Below are 25,549 nucleotides of genomic sequence, written 5' to 3' on the forward strand. Positions count from 1 at the left end.
TTATTTTAGTTAGAAACTTACAACATTCCTTTATTAATTAACTTCCATTTTGTACGAAAGATATCAACTTGCATTCATAGAAACCTGATACCCTAGAAATAAAGTACGAAAGTGGGAGGCATGATTTATTTTTTGACGGAAACATTTTCCAATACGTTTACCATTTCCTCCCATGAAAAGGGGTCCATTTGGTCCTGTTTTATTGCTTACAGGAGGTTTCATTAGCAATAAAAACCAAGAACAACACACCATTTTTAAGACCCATTTATGAGCATTATGCTTTCTGGTCTCTTGTCCGTCCGTCCATCCGTTCGTCTGTCTATCCCGCTTCAGGTTAAAGTTTATGGTCGCGGAAGTTTGATGAATTTGAAGTCCAATCAACTTGAAACTTAGTACACATGTTTCCTATGATATGATCTTTCTAATTTTAATACCAAATTAGAGATTTTTCTACATTTTCACGGTCCATTGAACATAGAAAATGATAATGCGGATGGGGCATACGTGTACTAGGGACACATTCTTGTTTTCTGTCAATGTCCAGTGTCAAGTCAGAATTATCAAATAGTCTTATAATAAAAACAATTGTATCAACATGATAAATTTATGAAATTTGAAAATCTAATTCATCAGCAACTATAAAAATAAAATTAGATATTGCAATAAATAACATAAAACGTAGAAAAATATGAAGAAGACACACAAAAATCAAAGGACAAATAAACAATGTTGAAAAAGTACCAAACAAAAAACCCAGAACAGATCAAATTACACAACAAGTTCGGTAAATATTAAACAACATGATTAACAGAAAACTGCGGCAAATCCTGGTCATCAGGCAAGATTATGCATACCTTCTGAATTGATGAATAATAAAGAACGTAAAGTGACTTAAACCGTGGTCATTTGTGACACATATTCTCAGTTCAGTAAAACTTATCAGGTAAGACTTTCTTTAAGAAAAAAAGAGAAAATACCAAAAGGGACCTTCAAAACTTATTAGTCGAAGAGAAACTGACAACACAATGTCAAAAAACGAAGGACGAATAAGTAAAACACACAACATAAAAAGTTAAAGAATTAGTAATATAAAATCCTCAAAAATAAGGAGTGATCTCATGAACAACTTTTGACGGTGAAGCAGACCTTGCTCCGCTATTTCCTTTTGTCGAATTATAATCTTTGATACCGTATTGTTCTAAAAATAATTAATGGGATAGACGAGATATTTACCAAATCTTGAATTATTTTGTCAAATCTGTGGAAAATGCCAGCTTCTTTATATAGTTAATCGAATTCCTTTATGAAGTTTGCCGCATTAAAATAAACAAACTAGCGGTCCTGAAGAAGTGAATAGTTTTGTTAGACAAGGTATGTTTCAAAGCATGCGAATCAGACATCATATATAAGTTAGGTAGCATGAGATCCGAAGTCAGTGCTCCGATATTATCATGTTAATTTTGTGGCTTTTTCTCTAATTCCCTTTTGATCAAATTGCTTCCTACATTTCTATGCATTTGGAAATCCCTATAGCTTTCCAATTCCAAACATTACCGTAACGTGAATATTATCAGTAACATCCCGTTTGTGATACGTTGTGTACAAGTACAGCCAATTAAACATCTTTGTATCTTTGAAATAATTGATACATAAATAACGTTTATTGAAATTTAAAACTCCATTACTGATAAGGACAGAGCAAACACGTTGGAATACTCTAAGCCAATGAAAAAGACTTGTGTTCTAAATAGTTGTGCAGTGTTTTCCGTGTGACACTTAAAATGTATAAATCAGGAAAATGACAGGGTTTACTAGATATATTGGATTAATTCAAATTGAGTTCCTTTGGATGAATTTCTGCAGTACATTTAGCGAATTATTGATAATTTAACTAACAAAATATCACAAAGCTGGCTTGTCGTCCGCCAGATACCCCTTTCCCAGAAACCTGTTAACCTGTGGTCCGTTTTACGCATACCATCATGTCATCTGCTTCTTCTGAACTTTAAGTCTTATGCAAAAAGGGAAAAAAGTTAAAATCAGAATCATTAATCATTTAAAAGTTAAATAATGGCATAATTTTGCATCTTGATTCAAATAACGATGGCTTAAGAAATAGAAAAGACACACAATAGAATGGTTTTTATATTTGAAAACCAAATATGTATCGTTTGCCTAATGGGGAGGGTTGATACTTGTAAAAACCTTGTTTAACCAAGGAAAATTCCTGTTCCCAGTAATATAGCTGGCTCGAGTTAGAAAGCTCATTAGTTCTTGCCACGTGATGCGACATGTGTTTAGAATTGGTCAAAGAATACAGTTTAATAGTGGGTTGTTCAATAATAATTAATTATATATTTTCTTTTTAATTGGTTCAAAAAAATTGGCAAACATCTACCTTCTTCTGGGCATACTCTTGATAGAAGGAACGCACTCAAACTTTACTTAATAACCCTTGTTATTGTGATTTGTCATTGGCCGATTTAAAAGTACATCAAACAGAACTATAAATGGGAAATAAAAAGGATATGTGGGATATATTTCAATGAAACAACACGCCAACGACCCTTTCAAATAACCAAACGATATAAAGAAGCCAATATACAGTATTCAATGGACAGGTGTCAAAACAAAATTTCAAGAAGAATAGCTTTATCTGTGCAATATATAACTAACGTCATCCAACTTGATTGTTCCATAATTATCACTTAGGGGTGGCATTTCTACGTTCACGATTTTAGGGAAACCTGGGAATTCGGCTAACATCACGTCTTTTTTTTGTTTGTTAATAAAATAAAAATTTCTACCTATGGTTTCATTGATAACTTTTAGAAGTGCAAATAATCAATGAAAGACAAAAATGAGCGAAACGTTTGACAACTGAAATGCTGTACTAAAACGTGAAAACCTTTCATATAGAACAAATGTCGTTTTGTCGGAAATACATAGCAATTGGTAAAGTTATTGTTCTTTGTTTGTAATATATAACAGTAAGTAAGTAAGATTAACATTAAAATTCCTTCGATGTCAGTTATTTCACAGTATTTAATTAGATTAAGTTTCATCTTATTTCTTTTTTTTATAATAATTTTCGTCATACCGATAATGACTCAAGAAAAGCAATTCTTCCCATGTCCTGGATACCACATGACCTTTTAGTGTCACGTATTTGGCTGTCTTATCTTTTGACTTGTTCTGTAGTTCCTCCTTTGTACCGAAGTTAACTATAATGATAAGGATTAAGGGCATTAAATATAATTACTGGTTGTCTATGCTAAAATGAATCGATTCAGGATTAATATTCTCGTTTATGGTAAGATTTAATATAAAATATACACATTTTACACAATTAAGAGCTACTAGTATACCATGTTTACTGATGTTAGAAAACAAGGAACTTATGAACTGGCCCAGTCATTCTTTATTTACAAATGAAAAGTTTGACATACATAACTATATTATGAAAACATCGGTAAAAAAGTCCATTGCTGGAATATTTTAACAAAAACTTGTTGAGGAGTGCAACATAAATACATTAACGAACGTTTCAAACACATATAATTTTTTGGTAATCATAATTATCAATCACATGTATAGCCTTTCGTGGTTCATACCAATAGATTGATATAAAAGTAAGCCATTTACGGTTAATTTTGATAGAATGTTCTTATGCTGTGATATTACATCATTGTTTACCACTTGTTTAACAATGTCGAATTTGTTATGTGCCTGTCCCAATTCAGGAGCCTTTAATTCATTAATTGTTGTTGGAGCTGTCCGTCATATTGTTTTGACGTAAATTGTATTTTTATAAATTATGCCGTTAGTTTTCTCTTTTATGAATTGTTTCACATTAATGATTTGGCCTTTTATAAATGGTTATACGGTATGGGTTTTCATTTATAAAGGTTACACAGTGACTTATACATGTTATAGTTGATTTTATTCACGTAATTTGAAATCATATATATTCTTGTCTCATTGGTATCATCCAAAATCTTTTTTTTAATGTAAAAAAATGCAAAATAACAATTCATAATATTGCTAGACACATACATTATAAATGCATACATATTGTATCTCCAAAAGTAAAATAGTATTAAGAGAAAATAGAAAAGGAAAACTTTGTCGTAGTTTACTTACTTGTATTGGATAACGTTTTCAAATTTCTCAATCAATCGGGAGAAAGAAGGATAACTATGGCTGTTACTCTGAAAGGAGGAACTGCTGATAAAAGAATGAAATTGCCTTGCGATAGGATATCCTTGAGCCCCTTGTGCATATTTACAAATCAAATGAATCAACATGTACAGAGCGTTCACTCTGCCCACCCAAGCCCAGATTAAAACTCCCAATTCAGCCTATGTATATTTGGAGAATTCCAGGTGATCATATTTCAATAGAATCTTTCGGGGATCTATCGATTTTAAAACCTAAAAAGAAGTAAAATATAAAAAAAAAAAACGGAAGTCTCTTCATGCATCATTCTTAAAATTTCCTTGTAGTCCTTGGCTTGTTTGCTTTCCCAAAATTCCAATTTCTTGTGGTCAACTGCCAATAAGTCAATACACGGTCAACGGTCTTCCTACTGTCACAAGAACCATGTTTGTAAATTTTGTGATCTCTATGTAAATTAAACGATTCAAATTCGTATTTGGTCCTGGATAAAAGAACTTATTTAACCAAATGAACGTTTCTGACGATTATTTATCAAGTCATTAATAGATAATGTGACGCACATTAAAGACTTGCTTAGATATTTATGTTCTGATGACTTTGCAGTTTGTTCTTTACATTTTAACATTTTAAAAAACAATATTGAAGTATCACCGGTGTATTAGATGTGCATCTCCAAGTTTATACAATATTCAAATGTTTGTATTTTCTTTTTTATTCATTTATGTAAAGTTGCTGCTTACTAGGAAGTAAGTTATTAACAGTGGTGACCAATGACAATGTTCGAAAGTCTAATTAAAGTCATTATTATTGTATTGGCCGTTAGGAAATTATGCACTTTTATAACATTTTTAAAACGCGTAGAAACCGACGTAAAAAATCAAATATACCAAGTTTGCTTTTTTTTACCTTGTGTAACATTTCTTTTGTTTAATTTCAAATTAGTTTTAGCCTGTACTAGACCTACAAAACAGACTTACTACATTGAATAAACTACGATTATGCGTGGCTTACAATGTAATACATGGTATATATTTAACTACAATTGAATTATACATGAAAAATGCATTTAATTGTGTTTGCAGGTTTGATATGCTTTACATTAGAAAGTGTGTGTGGAAAAAATATAATTAAGAGAAGTAAGTAACAAAAGAGAATATATACATATGATTTAATACTAGCAATCATGGCAGCTGTAAACATTTTGTGGTGCTTTTTTTTTCGATCATTATCCATATGATAATTTAGAATAGTATTATAGTTTAAAACAAACTTATTTTGATATACGAACATACAAATTTATTTGTCATCATTAGTGCTCGACATTTAAGATACCCCAACCAAAAACCAGCCTATTCTAGATTGACAAATGACAAACTTTATAATTTATAATTTATATTGAAAACAACACATTAAATTATGTCTTGCGTCCGAAGAGCTTTCTTGATTAACCTTCATCAGGAACGCTCAAAGTCAAACATTTGAAATGCAAAGGGATGCAAATCATTTTTTACAAAAAAATGTGCCATACCTCCAGCTGACAGTGGTATTTATCAGCAGGTGCTCTATCAGCGGGTGAGTGATCTAGACCTTACTGAAATCTTTCTGAATACTGCTATTGTTATTTGATTTCTAGCACTGTTGTTCGTCACTGATTTGATCATTAATACGTCACATTTTAGATTCAAATGTAACTGATATCTTAGATGGTTTAACCTGCTATGTTTGTGGATTAGATGAGGATGAAGGCAGTCCAGCAAAACATTTATCAGATTGCTCGAAAATACAAACATGCCAGCCTGGTGAAGTTAGATTTCATTACTAAATACTCTGAAACTATTTTGTGTTTGTATTAAAGTAGGTAAAGTTTTACTTTTTGAATACCATGTGAATGGTACATGGGAAAGATCTGAAAGACTGATTTATGTAAAAGAGTAAGCGTTTTCTTTAGCATATAAAACATTAAAATAGATATGAACTGTAATTGGAGTAGTGAATACATAAAGTTATGAAATGACTTTGTCTTATATTTATATTTTATCCACCTGAAACAATATCCCTGGTGTGTCCGCAAAAATCATGAAAATAGGTGCAGAAAAAAGAAGGGTCCAATGCATTACAACATATATTTACAATAGTGTTGAATACTTCCCGAGATCAAAACCTTTTGAATTACTGACTTGCTATCGTAACATCTACTATACACACACATAAAATGCATTTGCGTGTGTACTTTCTGCTTGTACAGCGTCATTGCATGTGATCAATTTGAAGTCGCACGTGTGTCTGGAACCTTCATCTGATTTGCTACAAACCAACTGTATAAATGAGAGAATACAAACCTAACTATCAGTTTCATTCTTGAAAGCTGACAGACAAAATATATCACGTTGGTCGTAAGGTACAATATAATATAACATGTTAATAGTTATATACTATCAAATGGCATAATGCATATCCTTTTTTGCCCCTGATTTTTGGTTTGGTTGGACTGATCTTAAGTCTTTGTTTGGGCGTTTATATTTTCCTTGTTGATCGCAAATTACACAAGATTGTTATATACTAGTGTTGACGCGATATGTATGACAATTCCTTAATCAAGTTAATAGATAACAGAGACTACTCAATATCTGCCATCAATACCAAATTCCCTAAATGACAGAACACTATAAGATTTAACATAGTTACTGGATGAGATCATGACTTGAGACATATTGATAAATGTGACAGGATTTAACTACTTTTTTAGTATATAGATCTCAACCATTTCACTTTAAACCACGTTTAAATTATATCAGTAGTAGTCTTTATAAGGAAACATATACTAAAAATGACGTAAGAAAAATCGGTATAAAACACGAATAAAAACGAACTTCTCGCAATAACAGATGGCAAGTAGACTTATAAAATGTATTACTTGTATACATATTCTATTGAAAATTATTCTCCTCGACTCACTCTAATGGTTCCATTTGCTTTTGGTTGTTGTGACTGAAAGAAATTAACAATCTACATATTTTTTCATAATAAAGAACATTTTCAGTGGGGTAACGATATAAGTTTGTTAAATATTATTACTGTACTTTTTCAGTATTGCTATTTGGAACATATTTATGATTTGGAGAAGGGAACAGATTACTTTGTAGGAGGATGTCGTGCTTCCGACGTAAGTTGCTTCATGATAAGCATTTCAAAATATGCAATATACTGAATTGATACACTGGGTTCTACATTGAGAAAGATATGGTTTTGGATGTTTATTTTTAGATAGATATAAAAATAAACCTATAACATATCATATGTCAATCTAATAAAATTAATATCTACATTATAACGAAATCATACAACTGTATTTTAATTTGCATGTTAATATTTTAATTATTAAACAAAGTTTAATCAAAACAAATCTTTATCTCTTCTGAGATCCTGTTAGAGCATCAACTGTTTTTAATTTTCAATCTGCATGGCAAATTGTAGATGACAACTCAAACAACACAAGCGCTTATCTTTAAACCAAGTTTCTATATACCTCTTTATTTATAGATTATCGTTGGTTATCTCAACGAGATTTATTTTCTAACCGAGTTGAGATGACCAATGATAATCGATTTATCGCTATTTCACCATTAACGACGTTGTCAATTTCATGTCAATTTAAACGCCAAGCGACTCCTTAGTTTCTAGCGATAATTTTCCATCTCAGTCGAGTAGCTTGATACGAAAAATTATCAGAAAAAACGTTAAAAGGAAAATATGCACAAAATAGCGGTATATTGGTAATAATAAGATATATTGGTAATTTTCAAAGACAAGTGACTGTGATAAGCAACAACTAACACGCATCGTGTCTGCAAAATGCCACATTATCCTATATTCGAAAAGGCATGTGCCGGTCTACAGTGGTAGATATGTTATAAAAACGACGTGAATCAGGTACAGAAATTTAAGCTATCAACAGAAATCACATTGAAGGAACGCAATATCTCTATGACACAAGCATTTTGTTTAATATTATTTATTATGCTTTTAGCAGAAGCATTGTGCCTAATTAAGTTGCGGTTAAGACAAAAAAAGTCATTTGAAAAGAAAAAAATGAGGGACTCGTGCAATAACTTAATACGTATCATTCTACGAGAGCATTACAATGGTCAATGTCGCCATTTAAGCTACTGCTCCAAACAAAAGTATTGTTTTAACACAAGTCGTTCATTAATTTCATCAAAAAGTCAGATTATCGGATCTTTCCACTAACAGGTATTTAAAGTATTGGACCTTTTTATATTAAGATATCATCGAATTGATAAGAAGTTTTAGTTTCTTTGTCAATTGTGTTTTGCTTTTTATTGATATTGTAGTCCTGTAATGTTGTGTTTCACATGGTCATAAAAGAGGGATGTTGGCAACCAGGTTTCCTTTAAAAATGTCCTGTTCCAAGTCAGGAATATGGCCATAGTTATGTTGTGCGGGAAAGAGGGGGAAAGCGCGGACTATGGCAGTTGCCTCCCCTTTCCCGTCGAAGGGTTAATATGATTATATGTATTTTTACTATCTGAATCAACCTCAATTCTAAGCATTCAAAATATATTAAATCACAATACAGCTACATTACATAATGAATACCTCAGTCTCCAGGCTTCAAACATTTCTGCCATTTCTGCAAGTCAAACTTCTTTAAGTATTCAGTAAAATTAGGGTTGTGAAGATTGTGCGTCTTCAGAATATTGAGCGATATAAATTTACACTTAAAATTATCTCCCATGGACTAAGTAATTATAAAACTTATTCCGGAGTAAATATGATAAGTTCCGTAATTCAGTAATGTTCTTATTTTAAACATTTAACCTTTTAATAACTTTTAAAACTAATACCTTTAAAACTTATAATAATTCACATTTAACATAAAACTTATTTACAAATAACTTTACATTATAAGACCTTTTCAAGAGTCCATTTTGTATTTAAAACATTTATACAATTTGTCCTTAAAGTACAACAGATATTTATAAATCTTAACCCAAATTAATTATAAATTTAGTATTAACTTATTTAATTCAAAATCATATGCTAAATTAAATGTTACTTTAACTTACCTAAAATAGACAGAAGTTCTGTAAAATGATGTTTTATTTTCAGGTTCCAAAGATCAAGTGACGCTAAAACATAATTTTGGATATTCGAAATTTTAGTCACATGACCTTTGGATTTAAGAACTTCTTCTATTTTCTCCAATGAAATGCCAAATAATAATTTAAAAGACTTCCCATAATTTATTTCATTGGTCATCAATTACCTGCTGACCATTTAAGCTTTTGTCAATCAATTTGACTTAATTCTTAGCGTCCCTAGTAAATGGATTATCGAACTTTTACCTATAAACAAAGAAGATAAATAATTCCCTTTGTTCCTTTAAATCTAAATACTTCCCAAATACAATTGACATCTTTTACTAGGATTTATCTATTTACTTTATAAAAGTCTTTATTAGTTAAAAGTATTTGACATCCAATACTTACAAAAGAGACTTAATTAACATGCTCTTTGATATAAAACTTTATGTAATACTATATACAAAATATCTGTGAAAGTATATAATTAACTTTTAATTCTATTTACAAGTTTCCAACTTTAGTTAATATTTAAAATTATATTCTTCAACATAAATCCAATTTATAGGGTTACATTAATTTTATTCAATTCTTCTAGTATAAACTTTCTTTATAAATTAGTATTATAATTTTACTTTCTTATAAAATCTATAATATTTCCTTTTATTCAAATTAAGCATTCTTTCTCTTTCTTTTAATGGAAATATAAAATTTCCATATTTTGTCTATTTTTCCTTCACTATATAACCCTATGGAACTGAAGACTTTGTTCCTACAAAGTTATATCTATGCATATGTGTTAAAAAAAATACATAATATTTATAAATGAAATATATACAATGTTTGTTCTATAGATGCTTCCACTATAATTTTGATTATTCCATTAAAAGTCTTTCATTGATCTTCATAATTCTTTTTAAATATTTTCGCCATTTTTCTGCTAAGGCTGCAGATGGATGGACACCATCAACCAATTTTGAGTAGCTATAATAATGTCTTTCTCCCATAATTTTATGTACATAAGTATGAAGAAATGGTGTAACTACATCATTATCTTCATTTGAAGCTGTTATGAATTTGTTCAGCTGGTGAAGAACTGAATTGAGTTGATTTTGCATGTCAACATATTGAGTTAAATATAATAATTTTGATGTTTTATGACATTTAAGTCTATGTAAATTCCAGTCATGAAAACTCATGGTGGTTATGGTAACAAAAACAACCTTACAATTGATGGATTCTAATTTTGTTCTTGTTTGACTGAAAATATTTTTCATAGTTAATAATTTATCATTGTGCTCTAAATTGTAAAAACTTTCTTCGTATGCTGGGGCTTTAGTTTTGGTGCAGATATCTGGTATCCCTGCCATTATATAAACTATTTTGGGTTGTTGAACTGCATGCAGTCTTTGGTAAGCAAAATTTGCTAGTTCTTCTAATTTAGCTCCTGGCTTAACAAAAATTTCTTTGCATCTTATGTGTTCTTTAAAACATTTTCCCGGACTTGAAGAGAAGAAATATGTGTGGTTGAACATCTATAGAAACAAAAAAAAAAAATAATAGTAATAATAATAAAAGAAATTAAAGGACTATATAATATTAAAATATACATACAAATTTGGATTAATAAATGATCATAAGTGTATTTGTTAATTAAGCATGCAAGGAGCAAACAAAAATATTACTATAAATATACCTAATACAAGATTTGTTAAGGATTCAACTAGTTATCTTGGGATGAATTTAGAATATAATATCATTTTTGTTTGGTTAGAGTAAATCATTCATGCAATTTGTATTTCATTTTTATTAATATAAACACTTAATAATCCTTTTGTATAGTATGGTGACATTCACCTTTTCACTTTTTGTTATCACATCACAAATTCACTTTTTGTTATCTCATCACAAATTCACTTTTTTCCATATATTGATAAATTCACAATGCTGATAATCTGTGATCACATAATCCATGATAATTTTTATGAAATAGCACACGGTGTCCTCCATTATGTACGAATTCTATATTGTTGTTGTCCGAAATGTTGTTGATTCCTTCGATGTCCTTTTTGAATATCCACGGCACAAGTCATGCTTTGATGTCCTATATCACTATACAACTTAACAATATTGAGCGAGAAAAAAAAAAATTTTTAAGGTAGAAAATTCGTCAGGCAAAAAAGACCTTATTCGTGATTTAAAACTTTAAATAGGTTTTGATGGACTAGAAGTATATACACACAGTATGGTTGTTTCAAAATTTGTTTTAGTTGTAAACTTTGAAAGAGTGGCAATCTGATCATCTTAGGAACAGTTAATGATTTTTCATTTATTTTGTTTTTGATCAAAAATTCATCCCATTTAATTAATAAAGTTGGTTGAAAAGTACCAACAACCTCTAGTGACTCTACAGAAGGGGGCATACTAATTTCCCAATAAGCAGGACATAGTGGCATCTTAATAAGGGGAACTTGAAGACAAGACGTTCCAGTTGTAATTTCCATCATTAAATACGTAAAGTGTGATTTCGATTTTCTTCTTTTAAATAATATAAGTCCAATAAATATAATCAAAATACCAATTATAATTACTAAAATATGATTCATATTAAATTCCTGATCAAACATGTGAGATATCACAGAGCTAGTGGTTGTGGTTTCTGGTTTAAAAATAAAAGATGGTATGGAAGCAGAATGAGCATTAATAGTTCTTTCTAAAATCAAAATTGTTGTTGTTAATGTTCTAATTTTGAAAAATGACCAAATACAGTAAATAAATGTAATGCTGGCTAAAGAAGTTCCAATTAAACCAAGTGTACCATTAAGATTTGGCCAATTATTTTCTATATCTATCTGACCATCTAATAAAGGCTCTGCCAAATCTTGAAAAATAATTCCTTCCTTTTTAGCAACTTTAGCCATTTTCTTTAAACTAAGATGGTCTTGTTGATCTTTTACCAAAAATGAAGAATATGAATGATTATAAATTTTAAAGTCTGGAACATTAATACTCATCTTTTCTACGAATGTAGAACTACCATTTATTTCTATCAATTGTTTTGCAGTAAAAAATTGTTGTAGCAATGCTAGATTTATGGGATGGACAACTGTAATATTATTTGACCTTTTGCATGAAGTAATTGAAGGGGGATAACTTAATAATTTTGTGGCAATTGAACATTGACAAGGAATATTCATAATGCAAAAATCACAACCTTCATGAAAAATTTGTTTTCCTGAACAATCTATTGAAATTTGTGGGATTTTATATATAACTATTGCAGAAGAGTTCAAATACATAATTTTTGGCATTATTTTGTTGTGTAAAAATCTAAAATCACACAATGACTGTACTTTATCTTTATCATTATTAAAAATAGATACTATGCATGAATCTCCACTTCCAGAAAATGATTGTAATAATGGACAATACATATTGTTATTGTAATTCTTGCATTTCATAATTTGCTGACTTGTAAGGGGTAAATATGTCTTCTTATCATTGGACAAAGCTAAGTATTCAGGGGCATCCATTAATTGGGTAGCATGCAAGGATGTGTTTACTGGGACTGGAAGAGCAGTGACTGAAAATAATTCAAATTTTGCCATTTTATATGCTATTGGGATTTTTATCATAATAAAAATATCTGATCCTTTTTTGGAGTATACAAAATTTTGGGATGAATAATAATAGTTTATATTTTTTTGAACAATATAAAATCCTGGATATTTTTGATGCAATTGCATTTCAATTTGTTTCAAAGATTTTCTTAAACGGTTGCTGGTTTAATCAACAAGGGAGATAATTTTCCTTCAACTAAACTGAAAATTCCTAGTTTCAAATCATTTAATTTGTGTTTAACTTCTGTATTTAGAGTAATCGTATTTAAAATTGTGTTAGATATAGTAAAAAATAATTTCTCAAGTGCCTTTGTGTTATTTCTTATAACATTTTGTAACAAATCTATTTCATCATGAGTGTCTTTCATTTCATTAACAATGTTTGAAATTCTTTTATTTATTATTGACATAAATGAAGACTGGTGATCTGAGTGAATCCCTCTTTCCCGCATAACAGAAATGGTGGAGGCAAGTGGAAAGATCCACGGTACCCGTAAAGCAAGTAGTTTGCCAAAGAATAGTGTATTTGAAATTCGAAAAGAAATCAAGTGTGTTAAATATATTCTAAAGGATAAAGAAGGAAGTAGTGCGGAAAAAGGAGAATCAATAAAGGGAAACAGAAACAGGAGAATAGAAACGGAGCATTTAGAACGGAGAAAGGAGAATCGAGAAAAAATGGAGAAAGGAGACAGGAGAATGGAACAGGAGAATGGAGAAAGGAGACAGGAGAATGGAACAGGAGCATGTAGAAAGGAGACAGGAGAATGGAACAGGAGCATGCAGAACGGGGAAAGGAAAAAGAAGTACGCAGAATGGAGAACGGAGAAATGTGGAACATTATAGAAATTAACTTTGGACATTGATTCTGAACAGTGGGATTTAAAATGAACTATGTTGTTTCATTTTGTGTGTATATATATTGTATATATGTTCTATTGTTAAAAAATATGTTTCTTAAATAGCAAGTAAGTTAATTAAAGTTAATATTAAAAATAAATCGAATAGCAAATAAGTTTAAGTTGAATTGAAATAATAGCGAGTAAGTAAAATAAAAAGATAAGATAGAAAGTAAGTTAAAGTAAAGAAAAAAATATATGTAAGAATTAGATTAAATTGAAATAGCGTAATTGATAAAGCTAAAATTGAAAAGAAATGTATAAATGAAGATAAACGGAATTTGACTTTCTATTTAATTAAGTGCAAAACTATATAAAGAAGTATTGATAAAGAAAAATATTTAATTTGGAAGACTGTAAATGGCAAATAAGAAACTAAAATGATTAAGACTAAATGTAAAAGAAAACAAAGAAATATGAGATGAGAAATAAAATATTTATAGTTAACTGAATAGAAAATACAAAAATATAGAAAGTACGAAAAAGTAACTCAGAGTAACTATATTGAAATGTAATATGTCTTAGAAGTTAACTTTCAGGCGGTTCAAATTCATTAACGTAAAAGAGTAGAAAGAAATACCCTTGTTTATATGAGAATCGTAAAAAATGCCTTAAATGTTAACCTTCAAAAGATATAAGTACAAAAAAAAAAAAATCTGTAAGAAGAGGTTGGTTGTTAAGACTTAAAAGTAGCAAAAAAATACCGATGTACGGCCATCCGGTGTCTTATAAGGAATAAAGATAGAGAAATAAATAAAGAGAAATTTAAAGAGAAATGCACGTGTTAAAATGAATAAAATGTTGGTAAATTGTGTAAGTTTTTAATGGTTCTATAGCGATTACGATAAATGTTGAGTAAAACGTGTTTTAAGGTTCCCGTATGTAAGAATTTAATGTGAGTTTAATCATAAGAATTAGGACGGTACAAACCTAATTTAGTGCTAAATGTGTTGACCTAGCTAGTCATCATGTAAATCTTGATTATAGCAAACATAATGTATTCTAGCATAAGCAAATCATAATCCATAATGTAAAATCTTAACTGTAATCAAATGTTTTAGAAACTATCCATTGTAAAACAAACAACAAATCCGACTTAAGAAATATAAAAGAAAATGAGGGTATGACTTGCGGTAGTTCTGGAGTCGGAGCAAAGTACCCAGGAAATGAGCATACTCCAGCGAGAGGAAATGACTCGGGTATGTTTGGAGTTCGAGCAGACTACCAAGAAAAGCGGGCTTACCACATATAAGAAATAGAAAAACGATAACAATAATGGTAATAAAACAAAACACCAACGCTCTTACAATAAAGATGAAGAGATCGAACATGTAAAATATTAAAGAATAAAATTGATTTATTACAAGAAAAATCAGAAGAAAACGCAATGAGTCATCTTGATCAAAACAACTTGTATAACCAAAACATCTAATATAAACTGATCATAAGCCATAAAGTCAAATAGTCAAATCCAGTTAAGAGAATATAAAAAAAAAAAAATAAACAAGTTTTAAAAGAAATAAATTCAAATGTAAAATTGCGGAGCAATTTCTTCGAACAAAAGGGATATATAATGAAGGTAAAATGAGGTAAAATATTTAAAGAAATAAATTGATATTTCATAAAAAAAACTAAGTAAATCTTCTATGTAATTGTAGAAAATAACTAATTCTTGTATAAAGCTTTTGTATAAAAAGATATAATTAGAAAGTCTTTAATATTATGTAACTTTTAATATATAAGTATTCGATGTGAAATTCTTCTTATTTGACACTTAGCGACATAAGTAAGGTTTGACAGCTTAAACTCTTAGAAGTATTTCCTTTAGCAAATATATCTAATTCTTTTCTATTGTTCACTTAGAATTCTATCTAACCAAATAATCGGATTCCCCTAATGGTCGTAAAAACAAAGTATTAAGTAATTAAAAATAATAACCCCAAATTATGCAAAAATATGAATAAGGTAAAAGAGATCTAACCAATAGAAACTGTCCTTATAAAAATAAGTATTCTAATAGTCATTTTCATTGGTGAATAAAACAGGTCCAACCAGCACGTGTTCTTAGGGTTTAAAATAGGAAACCCTAAGGAATGAAACATTAATTTACTCGTATGGTTGGACTCCAAATAAACATATATTGACATCTTTTACTAGGATTTATCTATTTACTTTATAAAAGTCTTTATTAGTTAAAAGTATTTGACATCCAATACTTACAAAAGAGACTTAATTAACATGCTCTTTGATATAAAACTTTATGTAATACTGTATACAAAATATCTGTGAAAGTATATAATTAACTTTTAATTCTATTTACAAGTTTCCAACTTTAGTTAATATTTAAAATTATATTCTTCAACATAAATCCAATTTATAGGGTTACATTAATTTTATTCAATTCTTCTAGTATAAACTTTCTTTATGAATTAGTATTATAATTTTACTTTCTTATAAAATCTATAATATTTCCTTTTATTCAAATTAAGCATTCTTTCTCTTTCTTTTAATGGAAATATAAAATTTCCATATTTTGTCTATTTTTCCTTCACTATAGTTATATTATATTACATGTTAACGTTGTGTTTCCGTTGTGTCGTTTGTTTTCTCTTATTTTTGAGTGTGAATTCACATTACTATAAGACGTTTCACGGTACTTATCTATCCCAAATTCATGTATTTGGGTTTGATGTTATATTTGTTATTCTCATAGGATTTCTGTGTGTGTTTCATTATTATGGTGTTTCGTTGTTCTCCTCTTATATTTAATGTGTTTCCCTCAGTTTTAGTTTGTTACCCCGATTTTGTTTTTTGTCCATGGATTTATGAGTTTTGAACAGCGGTATACTACTGTTGCCTTTATTTAGTCTGAGACATTTTGGATGAGAACAACAATGTTGATGTTAAAAATTGTTTTAAAATACGTTTTAATTTAAGATTTCCGAATTGAAGTTGCTGTGAATTATGTGGTACATATGTTTTTCTACTGTTTACATGTATTCATTTATTTTCGATTTATCATCTGATGAAAAGGTTTCGTTCATTGATTTAAAAAAAAAAAATCATATATTAATTTTTAGGAAAATGTTTTTAGAAATTTCAGTAGTAAAGAAACCAAAATAAGAAACTTTATATAGCTACATAGTTAACACATATACTAATAAATAAATTGTGTGTATTTACTGTCTTCTGATTGGTTAAAATTATTAGTTTTATTTTCATTGTTACCAATTTTAATGGCGACACGCCCACTCTGACGTTGTGTATTCATACGCCAACATGTGCGTACGTTGTAATTGTGAAGATTAATAATATAAAAAGTTCTTTGAGCCTCATTTTTGATAGAAATTTATTTATAATGAATGGCAATAATTTATTTTGATTTTATTGAACCATAAAACTAATTTTTGACTCTTCACATTTTACATAATCCGCTTCGCGGATTATTCAATGTGAAGAGTCAAAAATTAGTTTTATGGTTCAATAAATTCAAAATAAATAATAGCCATTCATTAAATGGTAGAACCCATCTTCCTGTGTGAATACTTAACTTTACGCTATATAAAATTATAATGACTTAAGGTGGTACCTAACACTACAGGGACATAACTCTGTAAAATGAGCTAAACGTTTTAATTACGTTGTGTTGTTAAAGGTATATAAAGTTTCTCAGTGATCAAAATAAGTGTTTGTCAAAATTTTAAGAAAATTAAACGAGCCAAATTAATTTTAGTTAAAGTGTTGGGTACCACCTTAAGATAACAAATAAGCTTACATTAGAATATCTTCATCCATTTGTAAGGGGTATTGTTGCAGATGTTTTAAAAATACCGCGATAATTTTTTAAAAAGAATTAAAGCAAGAAAGAACAACCTTTATTCGATGATAAAGTGGGGGGCAAATGTCGTCATCCAACTCCTGCATACTTCACTGGCTTTTGAAGTACAGACTTAAGCGGCAACAATGCGATTGGGTTTTACAAATAAATCAGAAGCAGGAAATCAAAAAGACAGTTAACAGTCATCTACACAAATACTTAAATATAATATCATAACACTATTTGATATTAAACTAACAACCATCAATTACTATCAATAGGATGCCATGTTACAACACTGTTTTAGTAGTATATCTATATTAATGTCATAATGAGGTAGACATAATGTATTCAAGGACTTCGTAATTAGTCTTTGTCTTGTAATATTTTTGTATATCTTTCAGACCTGTCATCTGCAAACTTGCCTGAAAGATGAATACAGTAAAAGACAGCTTCACACAAAACTGGTACACTGTTCAGAGTGTTGTTCATCGTCGTATTGTAATGGGAAACTATGCAACTGTAAGCAGTGAAGTTTCATGGTAAAATTTCGTAGATCTTTATTAATAGAAATGAGAATGAAAATAGGGAATGTGTGAAAGAGACAGCAACCGGTCAATAGAACAGACAACAGTAGAAAGTCATCAATTGGTCTTAATATATTCATTCGAACATAAAACAATTTTTAATGATTAATTATACTTTACCTGTAGCTGAGAATATATAATGATTGCAGATTAAAGTTGCGTTATAAAAAAGCATGAAAAGGATATAAAACACACGTTAAATGAAGATTTCTTTACTGAATTAAACGTACATGAAGATTTGTTTGACTTTGTTGTGAATTAGTTATAGTTATTTTATACTCTTTTATTTGTTTAACGTTTTACCGCCATTTACGTAACAATAGGCCCGCAACGTCGTCACTTGCCGGCGTCTCTCTTGTATATTATAGACTAGTAAAGCATACGAAACATTGAAGACGCTTTTGTGTTTACTTATATCGATACGTCCAAAACATTGGTGCCGTCAACCACATAAGATAGTACAAACATACATGCAGAGTTTAATCAGCCTTCCAAGTCCAACGTCAAATATTACACATTTGAAAAAATTCTACGACAGTATGGAAAACTACATCCGTGGTCTTGAAAGTATAGGGGAGTCTCACGAGTCGTTCGGAAGCCTTTTAGTGCCCATAATATTAAATAAACTACCTGGGAATATACGAGAAAACATGGTACGTGCCCAAGGAGGCGACCACTGGAACTTGCCGTCGTTACGGCAAGCTATTCAACATGAGATAACGATTAAGGAAGCGGGTCAGTCGGTAAACGGTGATGATATAGAGACAAATTACACACCCACATCAGCATTCTTTATGGGTACAAATGGCAACTACGCAAATCAGAAAGGGAAAAGAGACATAACCAAGAAGCCGTGCATCTTTTGTCAAGGAGTTCACGCCCCATTAGCTTGTAAAACTGTTACGGAAATTGAAGCTCGAAAACGCATTGTTAAGGAGAAACAGGCATGTTTCAATTGCTTAGGAAATCACAGAGTTGCAGATTGCAAATCCGATAAAACTTGTAAAAATTGTAATAAACGACACCATACCAGTATTTGTTCAAAGAATGAATCACACCTGTATACCAAGTCTAAAGATAGCAGTACATCAAAACCAGATACCGATGCCGCAGTCGCAAGTATGCATTCATCCACATCATCAGTTAGATCGCAGGTATTGTTGAAAACCGCGATAGCGCCTATCACGTATGACAAGACACATTTTAACACCGCCAATATACTATTCGACGAAGGAGCCCAGCGAAGCTTTATCACTCAAGAGATAGCCGATTTATTGAACCTGAGACCACATAGGAAAGAAGCGATAACGATATCCGGTTTCGGTGAATCCAACAAGAAGGTTAGAAATTTACAAATTGCTACTATCTATATAAAAGGTCTAACGAATACGCTTATCCCTATTGAAGTTCTTATAGTACCACAGATTGCTTATCCAATACATACTTACGCAAGGAACCAGTCGAGCTTTCAGCATTTAAATGGATTGAAGTTAGCCCACCCAGCTTTACAGGACGAGGATTTTGAGATATGTCTTAGTTGGCGCCGATTATTATTGGGATATAGTTGGAGCCAGAGTAATTAGAGGTTCCGGACCAACCGCTGTACAGTCCAAAGTTGGATACTTGCTATCAGGACCTATACAATTGAACACTAACAGTAATAATCAATCAACGTCATCGATTATGCACATTTTGATCCCACACAGACTAGAAGAATGTGAAATACATAAATTTTGGGAAATCGAATCCATAGGAACAGAAACAGACAGCGAAGTGAAAGCGAAAACGGACTTACAAGAAATGACCACTTACCAAGAGAATAACATTCATTTGAAAGACAATAGGTACATCGCCAAGTTCCCATGGAAACAGGAACATCCGGAGTTGACGAGCAACGAGATGATCGCCAGAAAGAGAGCATACAACGTGATAAACCGACTTGCTAAAGAACCAGAGATGCTTAAGATATACGGTAACATTATCAACGACCAAGAAAATCGAGGTTTTATAGAGAAGGTTGAGACCCCGGATGAGACTACTAATCGAGTACACTATATTCCGCACCACCCAGTGAAAAAAGATTCATCGACTACACCGATACGTATAGTATATGATTGCAGTTGTCGTCAAGATTCAGAATCACCCAGCTTAAATGATTGCCTTTCTTCTACACCGCCGCAGCTTAATAAGCTAACAGATATTCTTACAAGATTCCGCTACGGGAAATACGCCTTAACAACTGATATTGAGAAAGCATTCCTCCAGATTGGACTAGACGAAGAAGACCGAGATTCCACCCGATTTTTCTGGCTTAGAGATCCATGCAACCACAAGAGTGAACTTGAGACTTACAGATTCAAGGTAATTTTATTCGGAGCGACATGTTCGCCATTTATTCTTAACGCTACATTATTGAAACATTTGTCAACGGTTACAAGTGCTACAGCTGAGATACTCAAGCGAGATTTGTATGTAGACAACGTACTTACAAGTGTTAATACGGAAGAAGCCGCCTTAAATTTCTTTGAAGAATCTAGAGAACTCATGACAAATGCAGGATTTAATTTGAGAACATGGAAATCAAATAGCAATCAACTTAGCAACGAAGCTACAAAGGCAAACATACTTGATACAGATAGCGAGACGAAAATTCTTGGAATGCGTTGGGATGCGAAGTCAGACATATTGACATTTGCGAAATTAACTGAAGATCGTATAGATATTGATAATTCACAAGCGACAAAGAGAGAAATATTGAGTAAATCATCGTCAATTTACGACCCACTCGGAATTCTTGGACCAGTGACCGTAAGAGCTAAGCTACTGGTACAAACATTATGGAAAGAAGGATACAATTGGGACCAGGTGTTGCCTAGCAACATAGTTAAATCATGGTATGAAATTTTAGATGACATCCGAGATGTAACAGTTAATACGAAAATCGCACGACATTATTTCAACGATCAAAATGAGAACGAAAGCAACGAGAAAATCACATTACATGTCTTTGTTGATGCCAGCCAACGCGCTTATGGAGCCAGTGCCTACTTATGTAAAGGAAACATTTCTTCTCTTGTTATTGCTAAAAACCGGATCGCTCCGCTCGCCAAAATGACATTACCAAAGCTAGAATTGATGGCTGCAGTAATAGGAGCTCGAATGGCTAAAAACCTCACAAAAACCCTAAAACCACATCGCACAGTACTATGGAGTGACAGTCAGATCGTTCTGCACTGGATTTCGTCTTTAAAATCATTTGGAAGATTTGTTCAGAATCGTGTGATAGAAATTAAAGAATCGACACAAGTTTACGACTGGAAATACGTACCAACAGACTCAAATCCAGCCGACCTTCAAACTAGAGGAATATCATCAACGCAATTCAAAGAATCGACTTTGTGGATGCAAGGACCGTCATGGATATCAGATGAGAACAGTTGGCCTACATGGACCCCACAAGTTAAACAAAAGACTCTTTTGTTAACGACAACAGATGACAGCGAAAAGACAAAACCGTGTGAATTAAATGGAATTTCGAAAATAATTGATCTATCGAGATTCTCGTCATTAAAGAAGTTACTACGAGTTACATGCTACGTGTTTAAATTCGTGAATATATGTAAAAGTAAGCGACCGTACAACTTGAGGAAATATGCTAGACACGGAAAAGATATTACGAAAGATGAAATCGACCGCGCAACTAGTACATGGATTACAGATATTCAAAATGTAAAATTCAGTAGTGAAAAGGAGCAACTCGTAAACCCGTCACGTGACAAGAATCTACCGTTAGTAAGACAATTGCGCTTATTCATAGATACAGAAGGTGTCATTCGATGCGCCGGGCGCATACACAATTCACTCCGCGAAGTTTCCAGTGTTACTACCGAAGAAAAATCAATTTACGGACTTAGTTATATTGAACGCGCACCTGCAGATGTTACATTCTGGTGCTGGACAGACAATTACGCAAATCCGCCAATCATATTGGATACCTTCCATTAGACAATGCGTTAACCACATCGTACAGAAATGTGTGAAGTGCCGAAAAGTGACCGGAAAAGCATTTCCACAGCAAATTTCGCCTCCGCTACCAAAGGATAGAGTCACCGATATGATTCCGTTTACGACAACTGGTGTTGAATTCGCTGGACCACTATTCGTTAAAGATAATGGACTTGTTACAAAATCATATATTTGCCTATTCACATGTGCTTGTATTCGTGCCGTACACCTAGAACTTGTTACAGATATGACAATCGAATCATTCAAATTAGCGTTTAGACGATTCGTTAGTAGGAGAGGAATTCCGAGTACTGTGTATTCCGATAATGCACCAACCTTTGTTTCCGCCTCACATGACATTCCGAAGGAAATGAAAATTCAAATTAATTGGAAATTTATCCCGAAAGCAGCACCGTGGTACGGTGGATGGTGGGAAAGACTAGTTGGAATTACGAAAACAACATTGAAAAAAGTGCTCGGAAAATCACAAGTAAATTCTGACGTATTACGAACAACTTTGATAGAAATTAAACGTGTAATCAACGATCGTCCGATTACATATGTGTCGTCCGACATCCGAGATCCAGAGCCGCTAACGCCGTCACATCTACTGCAGGGAAGAAGATTATCGCAAGACAACAATTCTGATTCAGAGGACAATAATTTAAATGTAGATTTCACAGAAGCAAACAAACGTTACAACCATAAAGTAACTTTAATTGAACACTTTGCAAAACGTTGGAGAATGGAATACCTCACCGGATTAAGAGAATTTCATCGCGTCGCCGGAGACCAAAGCGCACATGTGAAAATCGGTTCCGTCGTACAAATCATGGACAATTCACCGAGAATGATGTGGAAACTAGCTGTTATAGAAGATTTGATCACCGGGAAGGATGGAGTCGTAAGAGCAGTCAAACTACGTACACCAAATGGACTGATTACCACGAGACCAATTGTGAAACTGGTGCCACTGGAAATATGAACTTTAATTGTTAAAAGTGTTTTTTCAATACCCTTTTTATGAACAAAATATGAACAGTAAGTGCATTTTGCGGCCCCCAGAATGTTGTGAATTAGTTATAGTTATTTTATACTCTTTTATTTGTTTAACGTTTTACCGCCATTTACGTAACAATAGGCCCGCAACGTCGTCACTTGCCGACGTCTCTCTTGTATATTATAGACTAGTAAAGCATACGAAACATTGAAGACGCTTTTGTGTTTACTTATATCGATACGTCCAAAACAGACTTCTTCATATAATATGGCCTTGCAACTATCTCAGTACAACGGAAAAGGGCATGTTTTTAACTTGGATGAACAGGTATAAAAAGTACAATATCACGAGAGTCAATAGGTATGTTAAGAAAAAGATCGTGAGATCGTGAAAGAATATCTAACAGTAGTCAAGTATTACGATTAGATCATGAAAGCTCTGGTATCATATGGTTGGTTGTCAAGCAGTTTTAGTATTTTTCGTGGAATTTGAAAAGGATGTCCAATGTCTTCGTTAGCTTTTTATTGGTAGTTCAACTTATGGCAATAAAAAAAAAGAATAATAAACTCAAAGATTAAAAGGTGGAACTAGATGGTAAAAACAGTCCACTGAAAGTACGTAAACTCTCAGATGGTCCAAGGACACTGTTATCTTCCTTTGGTTTTCCGAATATAGTCCCTAGTGTAAACAGTGTACAGCTTGCTTGTTTTATTTGATACACTTTCCCAATTCATTTCTTGATATTAAATGCATGAAATATTAAGTAGGGGGATGTAATTACACGTCAAAAAAATTTGGGTGCTAAATCTTTATGTTAAGTAGTAATTTGGTCCAGTTCAAAAAGGTCAAATTTTATCACGTCTGAAGCTGTCAAACTGAATTTTACACCCCCTTAACACAGAACTGTCAATATTTTGAGTTAGAGCTGGTAGAAGTTTCTATAATTTTGATAGTATTTGTGTCACTGGTAGTACACTACACTGTAAAATTCTTTTTGAGAAAGAGCAGGTGCGATTTTTTTAATTTGAATTTATTGTCGAAAAGAAATGCACTACGAAATAACTGTGTTCTCGGGCCAGATGATACAACCCTATTTTCTAAATCACATAAAGATGTTAGTTAAGGAAGAATATAATGGAAATTGTTGGAAGCCTCTCATGATTACAAAAAAAAACAAAAAAAAAACAGAAGGATTTTAGTTGAGAAAAAGGGACAATTATTGTTGTTTCAATAGATTAATTAAAGGTAAGTTTATTTTAGTTAATTTCCATGGAATATTTTTTTTAATTTAACGTATATTTATAATGATATAAAACAGTTTATTCTTTGACTATATTTTAGATTATTTCAAACAACATGAAATCAAAGATAACACATTTATTTTTCAGTGCCAAATGATCACCGTTTAAATTTTACAACATGCTATAGCTGTAAAGACATCAGAGATCCTACAAAATGTCACACTATTGTAGATTGTCCTCCTAATGAGGTAAACACATTGTGTAGTTTTATTTGTTAAAAATTTTAAAATATCAGGCATAACGTACTTTGGTGTAATACATTTTATAGGGTATTTTATCAATTTTCCTTAAAACATAATACTTGTGTCACTAAATGTCACATATGTTAGTAGAAATAGCAGAAAAGGTTGCGCGAGATAAACACAAAGGGGACATTCTTCTTACACACTTGTATGACGTGTATGGTTAAGCGTTTTCTTGTAGGTCAACAGAAGTTCACAGGTGTTGATATCTCATTAATCGGTTAAGATTCAAGGTAAAAATAAATTCTGAGGGAGTTAAATTGACTCCAAATAGATCGTCTCCTGATATGTATGCATCAGCGGAATGCGAATCAACACTCAGTCAAAATTTCAAAATCGGGAATAAAACAGTTCAGACAATAGTGTAAATAAATAAGGATCTAAGAAGTCGTCCATCTGTGTCAAAATCGAGGAAATTATTAAGATACGAAGCAAACTTAACAGGGACCAAATGTTTAAAGAGGTGAAATGTTATAACCTCCGGATGATAATAAGAAATTTGGGTGTTAACTTGAGTTATAGTATGAACAAATGTTTCTTCGACTATTTGAGAATGTAGAATTACAAATACAAGGGAAACTGTTGTCAGAAAGAAAGCATATGAAATTGTAATTGTTCATTTTTTTTGTTCTTATTTTTATTTTTGCTCATCAAATCCGTGGTTCTTTCAATATATTTCTCTAATTCTATGGAAAATTATCCCTTTCCGAACCCATTGTATAAAAAAGTTTAATCAACGTGTGGTTGCTGGTGGTCTCAAAAGATCATTGGATGATGTTAAGGGTCATGACCTTTTTAGC

The 25,549-nt window shown here is 31.6% G+C and overlaps 1 protein-coding gene across 1 annotated transcript in view; it reads left to right on the forward strand.

The window, feature by feature from the left end:
- The first annotated feature begins 3,177 nt into the window (after positions 1-3,177).
- The window catches only part of LOC134705023 (mucin-2-like), a 30,451-nt gene continuing 8,079 nt past the window's right edge, over positions 3,178-25,549 (forward strand). Inside the window, exons 1-6 of the mRNA XM_063563790.1 lie at positions 3,178-3,313; positions 5,262-5,315; positions 5,859-5,983; positions 7,268-7,342; positions 18,019-18,136; positions 24,595-24,695. Of these exons, the coding sequence (XP_063419860.1) occupies positions 3,280-3,313; positions 5,262-5,315; positions 5,859-5,983; positions 7,268-7,342; positions 18,019-18,136; positions 24,595-24,695 (507 nt within the window). The 5' untranslated portion in view covers positions 3,178-3,279. The remainder of the gene's footprint in view (positions 3,314-5,261; positions 5,316-5,858; positions 5,984-7,267; positions 7,343-18,018; positions 18,137-24,594; positions 24,696-25,549) is intronic.

Source organism: Mytilus trossulus, chromosome 2 (assembly GCF_036588685.1).
Source record: "Mytilus trossulus isolate FHL-02 chromosome 2, PNRI_Mtr1.1.1.hap1, whole genome shotgun sequence".
In the NCBI taxonomy this organism is placed as follows: domain Eukaryota; kingdom Metazoa; phylum Mollusca; class Bivalvia; order Mytilida; family Mytilidae; genus Mytilus; species Mytilus trossulus.